The sequence below is a fragment of the Cylas formicarius genome, unplaced genomic scaffold (genome assembly GCF_029955315.1).
Source record: "Cylas formicarius isolate icCylForm1 unplaced genomic scaffold, icCylForm1.1 PGA_scaffold_10__41_contigs__length_53128322, whole genome shotgun sequence".
In the NCBI taxonomy this organism is placed as follows: Eukaryota; Metazoa; Arthropoda; class Insecta; order Coleoptera; family Brentidae; genus Cylas; species Cylas formicarius.
Window position 1 is genome coordinate 37,404,798 of NW_026844214.1, and position 23,897 is coordinate 37,428,694.

At 34.1% G+C, this 23,897-nt stretch overlaps 2 protein-coding genes across 5 annotated transcripts in view; one reads left to right on the plus strand and one right to left on the minus strand.

Annotated features, from left to right (window-relative positions):
* The window catches only part of LOC132700179 (diacylglycerol kinase 1), a 153,876-nt gene that overhangs the window by 42,515 nt on the left and 87,464 nt on the right, over positions 1 to 23,897 (minus strand). For 3 of the 4 annotated variants that reach the window (XM_060667351.1, XM_060667360.1, XM_060667378.1), the window contains exons 4-5: positions 11,003 to 11,192; positions 5,297 to 5,443 (exon numbers count right to left, since the gene is read on the minus strand). In XM_060667351.1, coding sequence (XP_060523334.1) covers positions 5,297 to 5,443; positions 11,003 to 11,192 — 337 coding nt within the window. The remainder of the gene's footprint in view (positions 1 to 5,296; positions 5,444 to 11,002; positions 11,193 to 23,897) is intronic. The other variant, XM_060667369.1, reaches the window with a different exon arrangement.
* On the plus strand, positions 604 to 4,561 carry LOC132700200 (aldo-keto reductase family 1 member A1-like). The gene is made up of 6 exons (XM_060667390.1): positions 604 to 749; positions 1,285 to 1,484; positions 1,544 to 1,697; positions 1,764 to 1,993; positions 3,934 to 4,182; positions 4,237 to 4,561. The coding sequence occupies exons 1-6, from the start codon at positions 684 to 686 to the stop codon at positions 4,280 to 4,282; spliced, it is 945 nt and encodes a 314-aa protein (XP_060523373.1). The 5' UTR covers positions 604 to 683; the 3' UTR covers positions 4,283 to 4,561.

A 23,897-nucleotide genomic window follows, 5' to 3' on the forward strand; every position in this document is an offset into this window, starting at 1 on the left:
ATAACATAACACTGAAAAAAAAACCTGTATGGTATGTCCCAAGGATACAAATCATATCAATACGTTCTTCGTTTGGGTAAATCTTCGTTTTGACAACACAAGAACGATAACGATCCAAATTTCTTAACAATTTCTACAGTTACAAAACTGACAACCTTATTTGGATATGCCATAGGCGACTAGATGTAAGCAATAACCGCAATTTCGGGTATTTTCTGAAAACATGAAGAATTATTCTTTATCCTTAGACGTTGGATAAGAAAAAAAGAGGCATCTACCCTTACGTACTCACTTAAGGTTCTTATTCGAAGAGAATAATACATTTTTCGACAGGCAATGTTTTCGGTCTCGGTAAGGTTTTGTATCTAATTTACAACAAAATACAGAAATCAAAATCAAACTGAAATTGAAGGAGCTAAGTAAAAATAACAAATTTCATATAAAATTAGTTTGATTTAAATTTCTCCCTAAAATCCTAACAAATCCGTACGTGGTATAATATTAACTGATAAGATGAAGTAAGTGGGTTCACAAAGTGGTTTTATCATCATTATTTGCACATTTTAAATATCGATATACTTAAAAGATAATTTGAACCGAAAAATCATTTTATAGCATATTGTCTATGCTACTACTATATAACGACCGAAGGTGTTTTTATAGAAGATTCATAAGAATACGAAATGGCAGCCCCAACATTAGCACTTGGAAATTATAAAATACCTATAGTTGGTATTGGAACATTTACCGTAAGTAAAATAATGAGTAATTTTGCTAGTTTGCTACTGCTTGAGTTTTCTGTTGAATAATATGAATGTCGCCAGGCAATAAATTTTAGCTTGTAAAATAAACCCCCAAATTTCGCAACAAATAAAATTGCATTACAAAGAGCGCATCTATCGTGTTCGTTAGAAGTGTTTCAGTTTTATTATGCAGGATGTTTGAACGGACGGAAACGGACAACAATGTAAAAATTGGCTTGTGAATAAAAACCCTGAAAATCTTCGTTTTCGGTTTTGAATTTTTCGGAATTTGTTTGCTATGATTCTATAATGGATGACGTTCTGATAAATTTATAATATTAACCACATATCGGGTGATTTGCTATTATTGGAACATTTTGTGCTTCATCCTTTTCCAATGTTCAAAAGCTTTGAAATGTGTTTTAATTGTTTATTTCATACTAAAAGAGAATATATGGTTTCTTCATTTGTTTCTTTATCGACTGATTCGATCGTCGAACATAGTTCGATGGCTGTCCGCTTGGAATACGAATCGTTTTAGGTCACCGAAGAAGAAACTTTAGAAAAAGCTTTAGATGTTGCATTGGAGGTCGGTTATCGACATATTGATACAGCCTATCTTTACAAAAATGAACATATTATCGGCAAGGTTTTGAAAAAATGGTTTTCATCCGGAAAGCTGAAAAGAGAAGATGTATTTATAACCACTAAATTACCGTGGAGCAACAACTATCCGGAAGGGTTAATATACGGTGTAAATTATAGTAAGGTATAAATTTTAATAAGGGTGATATTTTTAGTGTCGAAAAATCTTTGAAAGAATCTTTAGAATCCCTACAGCTTGACTACGTCGATCTGTACTTAATTCATTTTCCGATTCGGACAACTCCTTTAGACGATAAAGGATTTCAGGGCTTACAAGGACTGCCGACTGACCATATAGGTATCTGGAGAGTGAGTTAAAACCATGCAAACCTGCAAGTGACAGCAACTGCAGGTCTTATGTAACTTATTTTGCAGCAAATGGAAGAACAAGTAAAAGCCGGACGCGCTAGAACCATAGGTTTGTCAAATTTCAACCAGAGACAAGTAGAGAACATTTTGAGAGAAGCCAAAATCAAACCCGTCGCCAATCAAATTGAATTAAATGTCTACCTGTCTCAAAATGAGTTTGTCGAGTTTCTTCAGAAGAATGGACTAGTGGCCATATCGTATTTTTCTTTGAGCAACCCAGGATTGAAAGCGCATTGGTAAAGTCCGTTCAAAAAATTTCTTGTGGAATAGAATTCATAGAATTCATCCTTAGCCGTACACTCTTTTCATATGTTAGCAACGAGACTAAGTTGCGATGACATAGCAAAATATATAACCACATCTTACTAAACAAGTTTAACCAGAACTATGAAGGACCAAAAGCATTGTAGCAGTATTCATCGGTAGTTCGCTAAGATAATTGAGCTTAACACTATTTAAATTTTTATAGAATTTCCCGAGTTCTATATACAGTACATACTTACTGAATACTGTTCTGAAGTCTTTTGAGGATGTAATTCAAAAGCGGTAGAATAAAAAAATATTTTGTATACGCCAAGTATCAACCCGTAATTTTCAAAATTGTGGAAACATCTCCATTTCCCATAGAAAAGTATTAATAGTTCTTAAGATACAGTAACAAAGTTTTTTTTATTATTAAATGCTTTTAAAGAATTAAAAAGGTCATTTACATATACACCAATTTGGTAGACATGGTTTCAATTCGACATTTTAATTACAATATTCTTACACCAATTCTGAGAATATCTAAACAAAGGCGATCTTCAATTTTTAAATATTGAATTGAATTTCTTTCTTCTAATTATTTTCGGAAATATTTATTCCTTAGATTGATACGAGTTAAAATATTTCTTCATATTAACTCGTTATAAATTTTGTTTGAGGGTATTATGAACTTACGGACTGGATTTTCGAATGGCCCGGACAGGATTCCATCAGTCTTGATTAAGAATTGTGTGTGTACTTTGAATAGGCCACTACAGCAAATTTTTAACCTGTCCTTGTCTTCAGGTATTTTTCCTGACTTTTGGAAGGTTAGCTATTTGGTACCGATTCACAATAGTGGTGATAAAAGCGATGTCGCTAATTATAGGGGCGTTTGCATACAGTCGGTGGCTCCTAAACTGCTTGATAGGTTAGTTTGTGAGAGACTTTCGTGGCATTGCAAGGAAATTCTGGCTGATCAACAGCATGCATCTCTAAGATTAATAGCCTCTCGTTCAGTGTAAGGAAATGCTGTAGTTTTAGCTTTAGTCGTTCCTTGAGTATGGTTCACAACCAGTATAGCATTGGTGGAATCGAGATCGAGGCCGTCACTAGTATTAAAGACAGGTCAATGCGAGTCCCTGGGTTTGTTGTACGCAATAGTAAACTCCCTTATATCTCTTTGTTCGCTCTAGACTGGAGTATGGATTTGTGGTATGGTCTCCATATTATGCCTGCCATATAGATAATATCGAAGCCGTTCTGAAAGTATTTTTAAGATCTTGAGCTTCAAAGGCGCATATTAATATCTATAATGGGCATCAGACCAACCGCAGTATAATAACGAAGGCCTTCAATATTGATACTCTTCAAACCAGAAGATCTCAAGTGATTTAGTTTCTCTTTAAGATTCTGATTGGTTGGTATTATTGTCCAGCTCTTTTACATAGCATACAATTCGACCCATATTACAAAAGCTGCGATAACTCAATGTTCCGCATACCTTACCATCGCGCAAATTATGGAGTTTATTCACCCCTTACTAGAATGCTGAAAGCGTGCAACTGTTTAAAGCTTGATCCTTTTGTCGGCAGCCTTCGCTCATTTCGTTCTGATGTGTTCCGTTTGAGTGCTGCCACTTAATTCTTTTTATTGTTATTGTTACATTTTGTTCTGGTTTCTAGTTGTTATATTGCTGTCTTTCTCTCTTTGCTTTTAATGAATGTAAAAGTTTTGCAAATTGGTTAAACCGTAAATAAATAAATAAATTTCTTCAATACTCTTTTATCCTCTCTATCTTTTATCCTTTAAACTTTTCTTGATATCAAGGAATAAATGTTCCTTTTTAATAAAAATGAAGAAAAACATACGGAATGTAGAATATTTTGAAATGAACGTTACGTACAGACTTTTCGACTTGCTATTTTATCAGGCCCGACAAACCGCAAGTGTTGGAAGACCAAATCGTACAGAAGATCGCGGAGAAGCACAAAAAGACGCCAGCTCAAATTTTGCTCAAGGCACTGGTGCAGAGGAACATCGCCGTTATACCCAAAAGCGTCACGCCAAGTAGAATAAGAGAAAACTTCCAACTGTTTGATTTTAATCTGGACGACGAAGATGTGAAAGCTTTAGACAGTGTGGCTCTAGGCGAAAAAGCTAGATTGGGCGGCCTCAAACAGTTAGTATTGAATTAATTCCCAAACGAAATATACTTACTTATTTTTATTTTCAGACTACAAAGTCATCCGGAGTATCCCTACCCGATTAACCAGGAGTAAATTGTGTATTTGATATTATGAGATAAAAAAAATATGATTTATTTTTTATTATTATTTCACTCGCAACAAATCGGGAAATCGCAAAACAAAATACAGGATATATCGTGTCTTTGTACATCAAACGCCTAGTTGGTTGAAACTGAAAGGAAACTTGTTACATGAATTACAATTTCTTGATAATGAAACATCTACATTTATTTACACGATTTGCAGCAATTTACTTCGATATAATTTTTAAAAATCTTGTGTGACTTTAGACATTGTTTTGACATTATTCCACCTGATTATAAGTTGTTATTTATGTTGTATAAATGTTGCTTGAGATAAAAATGTTGCTTTCAATATTGTTTCTTAAAAATTATTTCGAACTTTTTAAGAAAGTCTAGTTACGAACGCATTTAGTGGACAGCAGGACCAGATGATTGCTTTTATATTATAAACACATTTATATTATACCGGGTGTGAACGCGGCACGGTATTGGAAAAACGCATGGTCTTTGAAATTAAAAAAAAAAAAGTTAAACAGAAAATAATTTTCTGCTCCCAGGGACGCCATTGCCGTTTTATGAAAAATGTTCTTCAATTAACGACGGAGTGAGTAGTGTTTTCAAGATCTATCGCTATTAGCAAACATTCATGATCTAATACTTTTAAGTAAGTAAATTTGACTTGAAAGTTTTCGCGATAATTTGTTTAAATAAACAGACCAACGCGGGAGACTGGGTTACTGAGAGAAAATGTCATTTTTAGGTTTTTTCACAACTTCGAATAAGCGTCCTAATATCAAAATCTTCATCCTAACTTAGAATTTAAATAGAAGAGCTGGAAACAGGAAAAAGTAGGATTTGAAAAAAATAATTTCTTTGACAAAATACCTGCGAACTTAAAAATCAAGATGGCAATTACGACCCCCGTGGGCAATTATAGAAACGCGGTCGATGTACTATTTTTTTCAAATATCTAGGACCATCCATGTCGAAGTTAATATAATATTACGTCAACAGAAATGCTTACCGGTTTTCCCTCTAGTCGAGCAATCGCTGTCTGATCTATGATGTCCTAATAAACTCTCCCCAAGTCCTTGTATCCTTTCGACAAACGACTTCGGCTTCTCAGCGATGCTGCTCAAATCTCCGACTGCGTTCACATTCGGTGTCGACCCTGAAATGGAAACAGTTCCGAAGTCTGAAACAATGCATCCTCGTTATTAGTTGGTAGAAACAAAGAAAAGTTCCATGCGACAACTGTGGAACCGTGAATTGAACTAGCGATAATGAAATATGACGATTCAGAGCTCATGGAAGTTCTAAGACAAGCATCACAATTGGTGTATTCTTGTTCGTTCGCTGCATATCATGTTTTGTACTTTAATTAGGACATAAGGGGTGTTTTTTTTTTCGATGTATAGAACTTTAAGTTGCAATAAAACAACGATGGATTATTCGATTGACATGAATTTTATTTATCCGAAAGATAATCTTGTGCCATTACATTTTAAATATGATTTCTGGCATATGACCGCTACGGTTCGCGCGGATGTAGTCCAATCTGGACGTTCAATTTTCGATGACTTTTTCCAACATTTGTGGCCGTATATCGGCAATAACACGGCGAATGTTGTCTTCCAAATGGTCAAGAGTTTTTGGCTTATCCGCATAGATCAATGACTTTACATAGCCCCACAGAAAGTAGTCTAGCGGTGTTAAATCACAAGATCTTGGAGGCCAATGCACAGGTCCAAAACGTGAAATTAGGCGGTCACAAAACGTGTCTTTCAATAAATCGATTGTGGCACGAGCTGTGTGACATGTTGCGCGGTCTTGTTGAAACCACATCTCCTGGCCATCATGGTTATTCAATTCAGGAATGAAAGAGTTAGTAATCATAGCTCTATACCGATCACCATTTGCTGTAATGTTCTGGCCATCATCGTTTTTGAAGAAGTACGGACCAATGATTCCACCAGCCCATAACGCGCACCAAACAGTCAGTTTTTCTGGATATAACGGTGTTTCGACATACACTTGAGGATTAGCTTCGCTCCAAATGCGGCAGTTTTGTTTGTTGACGTACCCATTCAACCAGAAGTGCGCTTCATCGCTAAACATAATTCGCTTATGAAAATCGGGAACAACGGCAATCTCGTTTTGGACCCATTCGACGAATCTAGGCCTTACTTGATGATCGTTTGGCTTCAATTCTTGCACGAGTTGGATTTTGTAAGCACGTAAACCAAGATCCTTCCGCAAAATCTTTCATAAAGTGGATGGACACAGATCCAATCCCTGTGCTCGATGGCGGATGGACTCATTCGGGTCTTCCTCAATGCCACGCTCTACAACTGCAATAGCTTATCAATAAGAGTAAACGTGGTGCGAAAACGTTCCATGGTTAAACGAATTAACTGCTCTGATGGACGATTGTGTCGACGATAAAATGGACGTAGTGCGCGATACGTATTCCGCACACAACCATTATTTTCGAAATAAAATTGCACTATTTGCAAGCGTTGTTCAGGCGTGAGTATATTCATGATGAATTGCCAAACAAAACAGAGAATAAATCACTTGACACTGTTAAATCGGTCGCCATCTTGAACAGTAATGCCAACTTAAAGTTCTATACATTAAAAAAAAAACACCCATTACAAGCGCACATCGTTTCGGGAATGCGTAGTTTGATTCGGCTTAATTAGAAATTTGTTTCTTCAGCGTTTGATGAAGTTAGTCAAGCTCCAGTTTGTATTGAACCGTTCATCAGGAGCATATCCAAATCCAAAGAAATGTATACTTCCTGAGTACTGCGAATTTTAAAACTAGGCAGGGGTTTCCAGGAATTATTTTGCTAATCATTATCTGTATTGTATTTTGGAGGTCCTGTTTCCATGAGTGTCTTGATAATTTATTAATTTTCAAATTATCAATTTCTGCTAGAATTTCAAACAAACTAGTATCGGTTATTTGAACGTGAAAGACAATGTTTCATGATTAAAACTGAAAGAAATTCGAATTTATTAAGTAGACACCAAACTAATTCTGAAGACTACATGAGTTAATCATGTCGCCAGCAGTAATGCATTTCATAAGTGATTTCCATATGGGTGTGTTCATACTTGGGTTGCTAAGAACGTTGATACTATTTGCTACAAAAAAGCCTTTTTCAAATGTACGTTTCTTCCAATTAGGTACTGGGTGGAAAACACGGGTTTCTGATTATTTTATGTTATTTGGCTTCCACCAAAATGCTCTCCAGCCAGATCTCAATGTTTCTCACTTTCGCGTATGTGCTTCGATTCGCACATTTAGAGGATGTTTGCTCTCTCCAGTATACGACCCCCGGAATTCACCAGGTACGTGATAGATGCACCATCTCTTAATGCTTTGATCTTTGTTCCGCTATTCGTCTGCTCTTTTCAGACGTACGTTTTATATACGGAATTGTTAAGGGTTTATCTTCGTCAGGTGGGCCCACTATAGAGTCTGCTTTGTAATTGGTTATAATTCTATTTAGCAGTGACTTTGGAAACCACTAATATGTCTCACGTCCTTAGTGGCCATTTTCAAGATTGACTGCTCCCAGCCCGGCAGTGGATGAACAACTTAAACTAATATATAAGGGCAAAAGCGTTTGTGGAATTAGTTTAATTTACACTCGATAACAGATAGTGATCTGAATGTCGAAAGTATTGCGTAGTTAGGTGAAAATAAAAATAAAAGTTCGAAGTTCTTTTACTTCATATAGTTTTGATAGGTATTTCCATAGCAGATAAACTGTGCTATAACCGTCTAACATAACGCAGGCTAAGAAGAAAAGTTGGTAGATTTTACCATAAAAACCAACTAATTGATAGATTTGTACATACATATTTTTTCTTTCTCTGCAGAAAAATCAATTCTTGATCGGCACATTCTTTCTGTTGCATTGCCGAACATGTTGCAAATAATTGGCGTGTGAACTGCATTGCGTGAGGTAACGCTGGCAACATTATGGAAATAGTTCGAAAACGGAAATTTGCGCTTTTGGGATGCGAATATTTGTGGGAAATCCTAATATCAAATGGTGTTTTTTTTATATCATGCATACATACATCATGGCATACATTTTGTAATATTGCCTCGAGCATTTCGTGTATTATTCTGGATATTATAACCGATAAAACAAACAGAAAATGTAAAAAAATTGCATTTTAGATATTAGTGCAAAAAATAATTACTATAAGTTTCTATATTATTTTAAAAGTTCTGTATTGAAATTATTAAAATTTTTGATGGTAGATGCTAGATGTTGATCGTGTATGCCGTAAAGGCGACCACAATTTGGGGAAGTTGACGCGTCTATATGGAAAATAGTTCTAAAAAGTTGACACAGATTTATCATGTTTAAGAATCAACTGCCCAACATCTATCATTTGTCAAAGTACATATTTTGATATTTTGATACACTTCCTTTCCTGTAATATTCTTGCCTCAATTTTGAGAGTTACTTTTTCTGGAACGCTATTTTGGTAGACGTAAGAAATACGAAAAGATGTAATCAGCGTTTCCAAGAGACTGAGAGTATATTTCAACTTTTATTTTACGAACTACGAGCGCTGAAGGGAATTCTCAATTTCTAGCACGTAATGTTAAGTTTTTTACACCGTCGCAGATCGAAGCGATTTATTATTTCGTTAAAATATATGTTGAAAATAGCAAAGACAATGTATTTGCTTAAAATATGAACATATTGTTTCTTTCACAGTATCAAATAAACAACAATGGACATAAAGACTACATGTCTTATATACAAAGATTTTTTCGAATTGACGTCATTGAAGACAATGCTTTTTACTAATAAAACCGGTGCTGTAACCCTGCTCTATAGCACTTTAAAATCCTCTATATACCCACTACCGAAATCTAGAGGAAACAACCGAAAAGTTTTTTCTGCGATCTCAATTCTCAACTATAGGCCCGTGTGTTAATTTTTTGCTTAGTACGCTCTGTTTATTAGAAGAGACGACGATAAAATTTCCGATAGTTATTACTGTTCGCAGGCTAAATATGGCGAAAGCAACAAAAGCACATAGTGACGGCAAAATGATATATTTTTTTAGTTATTATTGCAGATAAACCAAACACATAACGTATGCAACATTTGCGTCATCAGTCGCAAAGAAAGTAATGATAAATAATTTTAGATTAGATTTTAGATTGAATGCCACAATAACCGGATTATCCATGACATTATTATAATATAATTCATGTGTTTTAAAAAGTAATTTATGTTTAGAATTGGAACTCTTCGAATTAAAAAAAATGCTTTTTGGATAGATGACTTAAGTTGTGTGGTTTCCATGCGTTTTATCCGTTATAGTGCATCTGTAACAAGTACCTATTGACCAAAACTAAACAAAACTTTTTAGTTGTAACATAACTGATTTGACGGAAAGAGTTGAACATTTTCGAACTACATGCAGCAAATGTATGATCTCTATCTGAGGGAAATGGATGACACTAGTTGGTTAGCTATGAGCGAGAGTCCAAGTTTAAATGTAATTAATGTGACGCTGGAAATCACGAAATTTTAGTTAATTAATTTGTTGGTTCATACCCTCAGCGATTTCTCTTAGTTAAAATAGGTTTATTTTCCTTCCAATTTTCATTTTTTTCTAATCTACAGATACGATTACTGGTGTACAGCTTTTAAATTTAAATTAGATTATGCTTAAAATCCACTTTGTACTCACTGTATTTGTCATGACGAATACGGGTGATTCTGTTTTAACTGTGATGTTTTGTGTGTCTTGTTTGTTCTCACTGGCGATTAATTAATTATCTAATAATGAAAGTTTTTTATTAATTAGACAATCATGAATATTTTTCATAATTTTACTTTTGTTTTATATAATATAATGTGTCATTCAGAGGGAACGGACAATATATCAGCTTAATATCAGCACCGTGTCATGTCCATTTCTAAAATTTATGTATAAAAAAAGTGGTTACCTCATAAATTCTTTTTTCTATGATCACTTTTTTGGTTAATGTTTTAAATTAACACTGAATTCTGGTTCAATACCTTTTCTCTTTAAAATTTAACAAATTTTTGAATTTTAATTTATATGACTCGAGCGCCATCTGCCTTGACATTTATGAAAGGTCTAGAGAATTATGTTGAAAGTGTCATCTGAGTACTCCTTACAAACATGGAGTTGATGAAATAGTGCAAAGAGTTAGAATCGTGGATAAATGAGTCAGTACCGTGGAACGGAAAATTTGAAATCAGTTTCCCGTTCTTGACATCTTGAAGTTATAGTAAAATCTTTTCAGCCTTTTATTTTTACAGTAAAATAGCTGAATAATATGAATAAAAAATTTAAAAAGTCTAGTTTTAAAATCATAGAAATTTTAAGTAAAGAAATAACAGTTAGAACCGAATCACCCATACATGACATTAGACGACTGAAAGGTCCGACCTAGTTTTACACAAAAAACATTTAAGTTAAAACTAAAAGTTAACGTTAACTCAGTGGCGGTTGTCTGTCCTTTACGTAATGAAATATTAATGAAGAAGTCATAACCCAACTTGACGTAGTTTCCCACTATAGATCGGAACAAGAAGTTATATGAAGTTTATTTTTTAAGTTTCGTTAAATTTCGTGGTAACTTATGCAAGCGCTATTCCAAATTTTTTTTACAAACGACGCAGTGATTAAATATCAGCAGAAAGCATAGCAACCTTTATTATGCGATGTTATAGGAGCACAAGCCGTTGTTGAACTGAGTACCGTCATCTCCTTAAACGCTTTACCTTCCACTTTCACGCTCTTCCGCACAAAGGAGAGAAACAGATGTTTGCATAGTTCTCTAGGCGCCTCGATTTCCAAATACATGTCCAGAAATTCGCAGAACCCTTGTAAGTCGATCTCCTGTAAAAAAAAATGCAAATTAGAAATACTTTCACGTTAAACCTGCGAATTTATCTTGTAAATGTGCAAAAAATAATTCGATTCGAATTATTTGTGGTATTTGATTTGCAGAAATTGTAAATTTGTGAAAAAATCGCAAAGGCACATATATATTTTTACTTATACAACTTCTCCACGATTTGGAATACATAAAAATAGAAACAAAATTCACTGATAAATACTTGATCACTTTGAAAAATGAAATTAGTTATTTTTCAAAATTTACTTGCCATAATTGGCGTCTTAGTTGAGTGTCGTTAAACCTGAAACGACAACAATTTTAGAACAATCAGATAAATAGAAAAGAAAAGCCAACTTGATTGACTAAAAAAAAGATGTTTGTTTCTAATAAAATTTATCAGTGTATTGCGGTAAAATATTCTTTTAAAAATGCATCCAGGTTGCCAAATAAGGAAGACAATGGCTGATCAAGCGACCTCTTGTTCAAATTCCATCTTTGATTTTTTTTTTATGTATAACTCTTGATTTGTAAGGTTTATATTTTTATGTTATGTCATTTTTTTCAAATAAAAAATTTCGTATTTTTTTTACTTTTTTATCTTTTTATTTGTTTCCATAAGAATTTAGGAAACATACACTTGCAACAATTCGTTTTAGCTAAAAATACGGATTAAATGGTTTGTATTTAATCTCTCTTTTATGCTCACTTAAGTAAAAGATTTGTGCTAACCGTTTGATAAAAGCCGTACAGCTATGTTGGCGAGAAATTGGCGTTCTTTTATGTTCGATTTTGCGGCAGCTTAAAAATCTAATTTTAGCCGAGGACGTGCTTCAATTTATGATTCGACTGATTCAGTCGATTTCCAACCCTAAAACTTCACAACCGTGCAAGGTACTTTATCAATTCGAAAGTTCGATAACGCTTTTCCTTGATATGTGCCGACATTTACATTGTCAAATAGAAAATTCCATTGCGTTTGCGAAGTGAACAATAAATTTGAATATCTATTATGCGACTTTGTATCATGTTCCCACACAGTCTCAAATCAGTTATAAGTTGGGTGATCTTGCAATTGTTTTATGTACTACAAAATAATGAAAATTAAAGGGTTTAGCTATTATTACGATAGAAAATGTATTGATATAATAATATAACATAAAATTTAACGATCAATTATCTTTTTTACTAGCTTTGAAAGTAAAGGTGATCTGTTATTGCATGTTGTACCACTAAACTATAACTATGATAGAAGTGGAGTTTTTGTGTAAACTGTTTGCTTGGACTTTCATTTTCATTTCATTCATTTCATTTCATATAGCCAAGTAATGAAAACCTTTTTATAAGTCTTTAACAGTCAACACATCAAGAAACACCATAATAATGTGGTATTGGTTTGATGGTAATTAACAAATTCCGTTCGAAATGTGGATGGCCTACCATTAACAAGTGTTGATTCCAGAATAGCATTTTCGATCCCGCATTCTCTAATTTTAGATGTTCCGCGTTACTGAACGTGCTATATTTATTGTAACCTTGACCCGCAAACTTGCCGTTGTGCTGCAGCGTGGACAATTTTCCAACCGAATCCAACCGAATCGCCGCGATATTTCGTTAAACTGTAACGAGTCCTCTGTTATTCGCCTTACCGCAAAATAACAAAAACATGAACAGGATTTTGCCCCTCGAATGACATAATGTCCGTATATTCAAAATTGCTGTCGGGTCGTTTTTAGAGCAAATGCGAATTTTCGGTAAAATTGATCCTTATATAGGATCATTGTTAACAAATATGTGCTCCGAGATTACTTCATGAAAAAACATAAACATTGTTAGCATAGAATATATATATATATATATATATATATATATATATATATATATATATATATATATATATATATATATATATATATATATATATATATATATATATATATATATATATTGTTTATATTTTGTTTTTTCTTAGACGTCGACGCGAGCAAACCTCGCGTATCGGTATTATTATTATTATTATTATTTTAAACTCTTATATATATTTTAACTGTTTCGTTAAATTTGTGTGTATTATGTGTGTGAGTGCAGTATACAAATCATTTTTTGCTGGACTTTTATCTTTTATCAAGGGCACTATGACAAAACCAAACGCTTTTAAAGTATAAACTTTCATATGATGCTACCTCTTCAATTTTAAGATTTGTGTTTGTCTCTTTTTGACTGTACCCCTTTCTGAAAAAGGTCATAGAAGACCGAAACGTCAATATATGGACAAAAAAAATTTTAATCGCTTTTAATACAAAGACCTATAACCCAAGAACCAAAAGCTAAACATATATATATATATATATATATATATATATATATATATATATATATATATATATATATATATATATATATATATATATATATATATATATATATATATATATATATATATATATATATATATATATATATATATATATATATATATATATATATATATATATATATATATATATATATATATATATATATATATATATATATATATATATATATATATATATATATATATATATATATATATATATATATATATATATATATATATATATATATATATATATATATATATATATATATATATATATATATATATATATGATGACACTATATTCCGGGATATCATCCGTTCGCTCGTTGAACTCCGACTGGAATCCTGCATCCGACTGGAATCCTGCAAATCTTGCATCCGACTGGAATCCTGCAGACGTTTCGCCAAAATCTCACTTGGCATCTTCAATGCTCGCGCTCCGAAAACACTTCGAACACTCGGAGCGCGAGCATTGAAGATGCCAAGTGAGATTTTGGCGAAACGTCTGCAGGATTCCAGTCGGATGCAAGATTTGCAGGATTCCAGTCGGATGCAGGATTCCAGTCGGAGTTCAACGAGCGAACGGATGATATCCCGGAATATAGTGTCATCACATTTTTCCATCCGTGAATCAATACGTGAGAATATATATATATATATATATATATATATATATATATATATATATATATATATATATATATATATATATATATATATATATATATATATATATATATATATATATATATATATATATATATATATATATATATATATATTTATTTATTATTTATTGAAATTCGTATGTATCACTCTTTAGACAGTCAATACTTAGACACGGACTTGGACACGAAAGAACAACTACCCACACATCGAGAAAAAAGAAAACTTCACTTGGTTATACGGGCCATAAAGGAGACAAAGTGCAATCAAGAACCGGAAAAAGCAGAACATCTTAGCGAACCAGCAAGCTCGGAAAGCTTTTCAATGATATATGATAGCGGGACACTGTCGCTAGACTGGTTGACGTCCACGTACTAAGAAAACAAAGTCAGATAATGTAATGGTCACAGAACTATATCTCTCGTGAGTCACGCCGATGAGATCTTTATTGGAATAAGTTTCATGTTCAGTATCAGTATAATGAAACATTAACGACCCCTCTAACAAATGTAAGTGCCAGAACGGGATTCGAGATAAATACTTCAAAGACCAAACCATTTGTTTCGTATTGTTGGTTGTTTTGGTTTCAATCGAAGCCCAGAAGACCAGTACACTGCCACATACCTTACTATACCTTAATAATACATTACAATGACGGTCTGGAAAGTTTTTCAGATGATGGTTCCTTTCCATCGCAGATATTTTGTTTCTTTTTCCTAATCCCTATCTTTTTTTGATTAAGTTAATCATTACGATGCATTAAAATTTAAGTATATCTGGTCATTGTGCTGACAATAGGTCGAAGGGGTAATCCTGGTTTGTGAATCTTTGGGAGTACGTTTTTAGAGTCATGAGGGGTAACAGATTTTTTCACGGAGAGAAGAAGCTTTAATAACAAATTTAAAGTTGCGTTCCATAGATGACGTAGGACGTGGATGATATGATCCGTCTGTAAGAATATCTTGAATTTTCTCCTGATATTAATATGTGTTCATGACCACCGCACCGCAGCATTTTACTTACCTGCTTTTAGCATTACGATGTCGGGATTAGACTTCAGAGATTTTAGGGCGATGCGTTCAGATTTTGCAATTGCCAGGATTATACCCTTCGACCTATTGTCAGCACCATTGGTTCTGCAATATATTCTGTAGCAAAATATCTAGTTTCCTTATTAAAACCCTTTACAGGGAAAACTGATAGTTTCGCACTTAATTCCTTTCACGTCATTGAGCAATTAAAAAGCACAACATAATCTGGTTAGTTTTGACGTATAATCCTTCTCCACTAAAGTTCTTATTCCTGAAACTCTCACCATCATTTCAGATATATTAAAATCCGAGAATCTAGAATTAAACCTTCTTATCTTAATTGAAAAATGTTTGTCTGGAGTACATTTTTCTTATAACGGTCTCCACTATCACCAGCCATGGCGAATATATATAGCCTTTGAGAAGAAAGCTCTTGACACCTTCCATCAGAAACCAAAATTATCCAAAGAATCCCTAGTAGATTTTCTTAGGCAGTTAAACTCTATACACCCTAACATACGTTTTACCCTTGAATTAAAAAGTAATAACAACCTCAAATTGTGAGATATTCTTATCAACAGAAAATCAGACCTAACACTTGGTCATTATGTATACAGAAAACCTACACATACAGACCGACACCTTAATGCATTGTCACATCACCATTTGGCCCGAAATTGATCGGTTGTTTACAGAGCAGTAAAATTATCTCAATAAAACATCACTGACCACATTTCAAAAGTTCTAAAGAAATATAACGTCAAAAACAGATTTACCACACCAAAAATCTCTAAACATCTTCGATTCATCAAAGACAAAATTTCATTTGAGATGCCAGGAGTTTACAGTAATCCATGTGTTGATAAAACAACCCAATGCCCTCGCGAACCCCAAAACGCGGATATTGCGGATTAGACGTGGCAACGTCTATCGCCTCCCTTGATCACGCTACATAGACGTGACTGACCGCCCCGACGGCGCCTGTTTTCCAGACATGCGTTGCGCGAAACAGTCAGTTGACCGCGACCTTGATAATAGAAACGTGAAAATCGCCCTATCGTTAAACCCCCCTTTAAGCCCCTTTCGCTCTTAATATATTCCCTTATAAGTCGGTGTCCTCTTTGGACTAGCCTCTCAAATGGTTTCTTTCGAGGAAGTTTAATCTCTATTTTAAAACAAATTGTGTTTGTGATTAACTCAAAGAAACTGATTTGTACCGTCGCGTTGTGACTGAATATAGTTTGTGCTGTGTTAAACGGCTATCATTTAAAATAAACCAGCCCCGCAATAATACAGTCCACACCCCCAACAAATCAACCCGTTGGATGGGTGAAGCAAGGATACGTTTCTCCCCCACCATGCTTATTATTATTATTATTTATTATTCATTATTATTTATTATTATTTATTTATTTATTATTTTATTTATTTTTCATGGGTAGCTGTTACACAATTAGCAATTAGAAAGCATGTTTTGATGTCACGCGTTGCAATATTCAAGGTTCAATTTCGTCCAAATTTCTGCGAAACCTCCGAAATTCTTCCTCGACTAATGCACTTCGATCGTTTCCTTTAGCCCTTTGATGACGACTACGTTTGATTTTACGCGTACGCCGATCATTAACATATATTAGAATATTCTCCCACTCAAGATTACACAAAACCAAAACTAAAACTCTTCAATATTTTTCTTATACTTGCCGTTCATCCAATCAATCAAAAAATCGCACCTTAATTTGTTAATTTCCTTTTGTTACTGTTGCTAAATTGATGGAAACATGATTCTTTTATTAAGGTGAACGGATATAATTTAGTAGCGGAAGTCTGCAACGAGATGGAAAATCTGCCGCCTCAATGAGGGAAATTTTACAAATTGCTTTTCAGGTCAAAATTTTCGCCCACGGAGTTAAATATATTATGTAATAAGTTTTATAAATGCTACTGTATCCAGGAATTTGATTTGGCTCGAGCGGAACGAGTACTTAATAAACGAGTGACTGAAAAAATTTATCAAACTTTTTTTACGAGCATTAGTTTTTGTAAAATAGCGAATCTAAAGAATCTACAGAAATAATTCGATCGTTCTCAAATTCGTCACTCAAACATCTGAAGTGACCCGCGACCGTGGCTAGATGAAGCTGACGTCTACACACTATGCGAACGTTTGATATTTTATTATAGAGTAGGGTATATAATATAATAATTGCCCTCCCAGATTCTTCTTGTATCAGCTTCTCCTTTGGAGGTTGTTGATCATTATGGCTACCTTCACTTTTGATACTGCTGATCAAAATAATTCAATTGACGATAGACCAAACCATTCTCGATGATTGCGCAACCAGGAGATTCTTTGGCGCCTTACACTTCGTCTATCTACAATGTTGCCCTCCATAGTGAGTTTCAGCAGCTCATATCTTATACCGCGTGATATATGTAACAGGAACTCAACTTTGCGTTTGTTTAATGGTAAAGAGTATTTCGAGTTCTTTACCCAGTCTTCCTCGTTTGTGTTTCAACTCATCCAAGAGCCTCTCAGTATGCGTCTATAAGTCCACATTTCAAAAGCTTCCAACCTCCACGGGAAATACATAGCATTGGACCATTTTTGATCTTACTGTTAGTGATAGGTCCGGAGCCGTCAATAGTTTTTTTCATTTTTATGAAGACTTTTCTTACCTGTTCAATGCGTGAAAGGATTTCCTGTTTATGTTGAACGTCTTCATTAATTATGGTGCCAAGGTATTTGTAGTGTTTTACTTGTTCAATTGTTTTTCCGTCTACTACGTTGAGGCCGTAATCTTTGCTAGCTTTCACTACTTTGTTTAATAGGCTCTGTAAATGCTCGAGAGAGCTCGCACACAAAACAGTGTCGTCAGAGTACCTAATATTATTAAGGATTTTCCCATTTATTTATATCCCATTCGTCTTCCAATGCTACTCTAAAAATATTCTCCAAGTATATGTTGAATAGCATTGCAGACAAGATACACCCCTGTCTGACACCCTTCCGTATGCTGACCTCTGCGTTATCTATGATCCCAAGCCTTAGCGGCTTGACGCCAATACAGCTTTGATATGATCTGCTTGACGTGATAGTCGATGTTCAGTTTTTGTAGGATATCCTGCCAGACATTATCAAACGCTTTACTATAATAGACAAAGTACACATCCTGTTTGACGTCTAGGCATCTCTGGGCAAGAACGTTAAAGGCGAAAATGGCTACCGAGTTCCAAGCCCATTGCGGAATCCAAATTGCGTGTCAGAAATTTCAGTTTCGCATATGTTGTGTATTCTGGCGTGCACGATACTTAGGAGTATTTTCAGAACATGGCTCATTAGACTTATGAGTCGGTGGTCATCACATTTAGATGGTAGAGATTGTTTTGGGATTGGGACAAAAGTAGGCAGAAGCCAGTCATTCCAGATTAAAGATAACAATTAAGAAGAGTTAGCTATTAGCTTGTGGGTCATTGCAACTCAAAGAGTCTATTGCGACTGTCTCCCTGAACGCATTTTAACATTCCAGTATAGGATCGGCACCTGGCACCTATTGGTCGATTTCAACCTCTGTAGTACTCAAAGGCGAAGGTACCGAAACCGATACCAGAATGTTGAAAGGTGCTGAAATCCAGGTCGGAAGTGAAGAGGAGATATCTAATTTCTGGAGAATAAAAAGAAGACAATAAAACCCTTTAAGGTGCATCTACAGGTACGGTGCATTGAATTCATCTTGATAACATGTCAATTGGCTGTAACTTTTTTTTTAGAGATATCAAGGTAAATAAAAACAAAAAATGTAAGGTTAGTAGCCAAGTTTTTTGCCAAATATAATTTCAAAGAGTGCCCTGACTGACTAAAACAACAATAATTATTTTCAAATAAAATTAGAACAAAAACACTAAAAATTCTAAATTCTATTCTTTTCTAAATACTGCGGTATTTGACTACAATTTTCCTGAATACATTTCTCATACATTCTAACTGTATGATGTCTTGCATTTAGTAACGTTTCCGGATTATTACAAGGAGTTCTGTGCACGTGATTTTTTATGTGTCCCCAAAAGAAAAAATCCATTAAAGTTAAGTCGGGGCTGTTGGCTGGCCAATCCATAGTTCTGCCGTTCCCTATTCAACTCCTGGGATATTCCATGTTAACAAAATTTTTAACTTGTACGACATTGTGTCATATAATCAGCGCTGATATATTTATTGCTAAATCTTCTATATATTGTTCTATTTGGTGCTCTAAGAGTTGAAAATAATGATATCCAGTTAAATTGATCCAAAAATATCGGACCCAAAATATGCTCATCTATAACACCACACCATCCATTGATTGGACCCCTGGGTTTTTATTTCGTGTATTTGTCTAGCATTATTTAAAGACCAATATCGCGTATTTTGTCGTCCTTTCTTATAGTGAACGAACTTTCATCAGTTCATAAAACGTTCTTCAAAAAATTATTATCCTCATTATGTCTATTTAGAAAATCCAAACCAAATTTCAACCTCCTTTGATATTGTTCTGCACTTAGGTACATTTTTTAAGTATTCAAGAGTTAGTATTTCAAGTATCTGCATATTACCCACAAGGTGTTTCACTATGAATGCAACATTTTCGTAACTTTTTTATTTTACTTGCAAGGTATATAATGGCGGGTATTTCTTGCAGGTTATCCACAACATGTAATAAATATAAATATAGTACCTACCAATGGGCATGCACAGGGCGTCTCATGAGGGATGGAGCTTAATGCATATTATGACTTGTTCTTCTTAAGTGATACATACCACTGTTGCTATCTCCGCTTGCTCTAATAAACCATTCTTTGAAATTTTGTATACAGACAAATTAAGTTCGGATCACAATACAATATTATGATACTTCAGGGTTCAAAGGAGGTTGAAAAAGGTGTTTTTTTTTCATCTCGAGAACGATGATAGGTACTGGTGTAATTTTTCCAGTATCGAATAAACAAAATAAGACAAAAGAAAACTTTTGAAAATCCAACCAGTAAGGCGTTGATTTTTTAAATTTTATACTTAAGGCGTGGTTTTCTGTATATCGAAAATGGCGATGGGTAAAAATTTCATTCTTTCAGAATTGTATATTTATGATGAGACAAATAGGTACTATTACACCCATTAAATCAAAAAAAGGTTTTCTTGGCCAAATCTGTATCTTTAATAGATTGCAACATGAGACAAGAATATTATATTTTTTCTTCCTTTTTATCATTTACGTGTAATTCAATATATGAGTAATACCAAACATCTGTTTCACTCTGTTCCTCAGAAATGAAACAATATACAATACTGGTCAAAAGTGGATAAACACCATGAAGTAAAATAAAAATTCAATCCTATTTTAACTTTTAAAATGACGTGTTGCGTCCAATTATTTTTTTTTTCAAAAAATTCTGTACTGCCTTTTTGTCATATTTGTATAAATCAGTAAAAATTGATTAAATACCGCGATAAAACTTTTATTTCCGCTTTTTTTTAAACGTGACAAAAAGGCACTACAAAATTTTATGGACAAAATCAAACAACTGAAAAATGGATTTCCAAATGCACCATCCGTTTTTTGAAACTTGACATATATGATTTATTTATTTTTTCATTTTGTTGGTTCACTTTTGGCCAATATTGTACGTAAGTGTCCATGGCTATGATAATAAAAATATTCCTTTTAGTTTATATCGTGTCTCATTCTGACCAGTCGCTAATGCCTTTATACACATCAATATTCCGACCTGGAGCTCAGCATAGTTTTTATTGCTGCTTGTTGTCGGTATATATCACAATTGTTTTATTGCGTCTCTTTTCTATTCTAGAGTATTTGGGCCACCTTGTACTAGATTATTTCTGCTCTTATTGGTGCGCCATTTTTCCAGAAATCCTCTAATATTTCAAAGGAGTAGTGGGTGAAGTTCTGTGGGCTTGTGGTAATTGTTGGCATGTCTATCAATTATTGGTGACTGACATTGCAGTCATCTATAAGCGACAGATCTTGTTTGGCCTTGGATATAAAACGATATTGGCGGAATATTGAGAAGGTAATTCAGATATTCGGTATTCAGCTGTCAGTAACCCACAGGACGCTACTCAGTTGTCTTGAATGGTTCTTCCTTCTTGTTTATGTCATTGATTTGATTTTTTTAAAAAGTTAGAAACATGGAAAAACACAACAGGTGATGGTTTTTAAGGTACGACTTATGATTTACAATTATTAACTTGTCATAGTTCACAATGAAATTGTCAAATTTTGTTTGTAATTAGGGAGAGACGAATTCTGTTGTCATTTATTCCGGTGTAATTAAACCATTATGAAGATTAGCAGACACGTAAACTTGTTGGCGCAGAAATAATTTAGCTATTGCTGTCGAATTAAGTCGCGGAGAATAGATATGGTTTCCCCGAGTAAAGTTTCGCTTAAATTTTGGTCTTTTACATTTATTTTGTGGATTTACGAGATTTACTCTCGGTTCAGGTAGATACGCATACGATAAGGCAACAAGATTTGTTTGTCGGAAAATATGGTTAACCCATTAACACGATATGAAAACAATGTTGCTCGATGATCTTATTACTAGGAAATAAACGTTCAATCCCATTACGTACATGGTCCAAAATATATTTTATTTTAATAAAACACAAAGGCTCATAAAAATTAAGTACCATTTTATTGTTCTATTTTACTTGCTTTTTAACTTAACTAAAGACTCAATATTAGAATTGTAGTATTTTCGAGTGGTGCCGCAACTGGAAAAACTACCATCAAAATCCCCAATATACCCGACTGTATAATTCCCCAGATTGCGACGAAAACTCTTAATCCCCTGATCCCGAACTCATCTAAAAACAGAAATTGATTCACGAAAAGTTCCCCTGTTATCTCTCCCGCACACCGATGCAATTTGGAGATATGCCAAGAATAGAATTCCAAATCGCATTTTCTTATGCATTTAGGTCTGTGGTGGGTGCAGTTTTCCAAATTGCCTTTACGGGCGTAAGGTCTTTTATAAATAATTTTTCTTCGTTTCGGCGTTTTCTACGTTATTTTTCATTAGGACCGACGAAATAGAAAAGTCCATAAAAAAAAGTGAGACACTTATTTGAAATGAATACTAAACCCATATTTTAATTATCAGTACAGTCTTTAGGATTAAGTTACAATCAATGATCTACCCAAAAAACCGTAAAAGCTACACATTCAATATCAAAATAACATTCTAAACTTAGATGCAACACTATCGCAAAATCATTTACCAAGACACCAAAGGTGTCAAATCGACAAAAGTTTAACCAATAAAGAACCCCATTTATTGCTTGAACAACCGAGCTGAAAGTGTTACTTCAAGATTTAAGAATTGTTAACCAATGGCACAAGGTACCTCAGGCGTTTCCGGTATACTCAATTCAAAGTTTGGGAGCGATCGGATATATTCGTTAAAGTACTGATGAAATTTTGACGCAGCAAAAGTACAGCATAGTATATAGTAAGTTCATAAGTCACTACGTTGGAGAGTGAATGAAGAAGTTGGGAAAAATGGGTTGTGTTCAGGCCCAAATTTCTAAAGGAATGTAAACGAAAATTGCAGCAGGAATCCGTTGCAATGTTTGAATACAAAATATTGTGATGTTACAATATTTTATAAAATCGCAAGGTATTATTCAGTAGTTTCCTACTCGCAAAAACTAGAACCAGGCGTGCCACTATAAAAACATTTTGTAACTGTGCCGAGGACCTATACAGGTGTAACACACAATTACAATTAAAATTGGAGATTTCAATCTTTTATTAGCGGTTCACTTCAAACAATGCCAATTTTTTTGGTTAGTATTTGTATCATTTATTCATCAGATTCCAGTTTAAATTGAACTAAATTAAATTTATAATTAATTCAGTTACCATTTTACGACCAATTCAAAACGAACGAGCACTGCGGGTTCACGTTTTTTGTTTGGCTGTTGAATCGTACGTAAAATAGGATTGTTCCGTTTGAATGAATCGGCTAAAAATATAAACGAAAATTTATAAATCCAGTGTGAAGATTTCGAAAATCGACCGTATTAGAAGTGTTTTTCGCAATACAAGGGTCCGGACTGTTCAACAAAAAAGAAATTTATTTGTTAAGATTTACTGGAGTAAATTTCAGTTTCGCCGGCGGTCTAAAAGTATTTATCATTCGAAAATATTAAATATTTTTAATTTTTCCGTGAAGCGTGTTCCCAGTTGTGGCTTAGTTTTTGTGATATGTATTACTTTCTTGGATGATTATCCATTACACGTTTTGATATTGTGACAAGTGAGTCGGCCTTATCTGCGTTCCAAGATACTCACGAGTAGTCCGGAATCATAGAGGCCCCCTCTCGAGAAGGCGGCTGGAATATTCGACCCCCACCGCTATAAAAACGAAGTGCCGCTCTCTGGACAGTTAGTCTAAAGAAGAAAACGGGCAGCGCAGAAAGTTAAATAGACGTTATATAAAATATTAGTAGTGTGTGTAATGAATAATAGTATGCAAATAGTGACATAATCAGGTTTTAATCGGAGTGACTCGTTTAGTTCTAAACTCGCGGTTGATAAACCCGAGGGGTAAACCGCAGAGCTAAGAGTGTACACAATAATTTTTTTTATACT

Bases quoted from the DNA above. Each gene is read 5' to 3' on its own strand.
- LOC132700200 (XM_060667390.1), top strand. From the start codon at position 684: ATGGCAGCCCCAACATTAGCACTTGGAAATTATAAAATACCTATAGTT. The intron at 750-1,284 runs GTAAGTAAAATA...GAATCGTTTTAG, and splicing joins TTGGTATTGGAACATTTACC to GTCACCGAAGAAGAAACTTT. The intron at 4,183-4,236 runs GTTAGTATTGAA...TTTTATTTTCAG, and splicing joins AGATTGGGCGGCCTCAAACA to ACTACAAAGTCATCCGGAGT.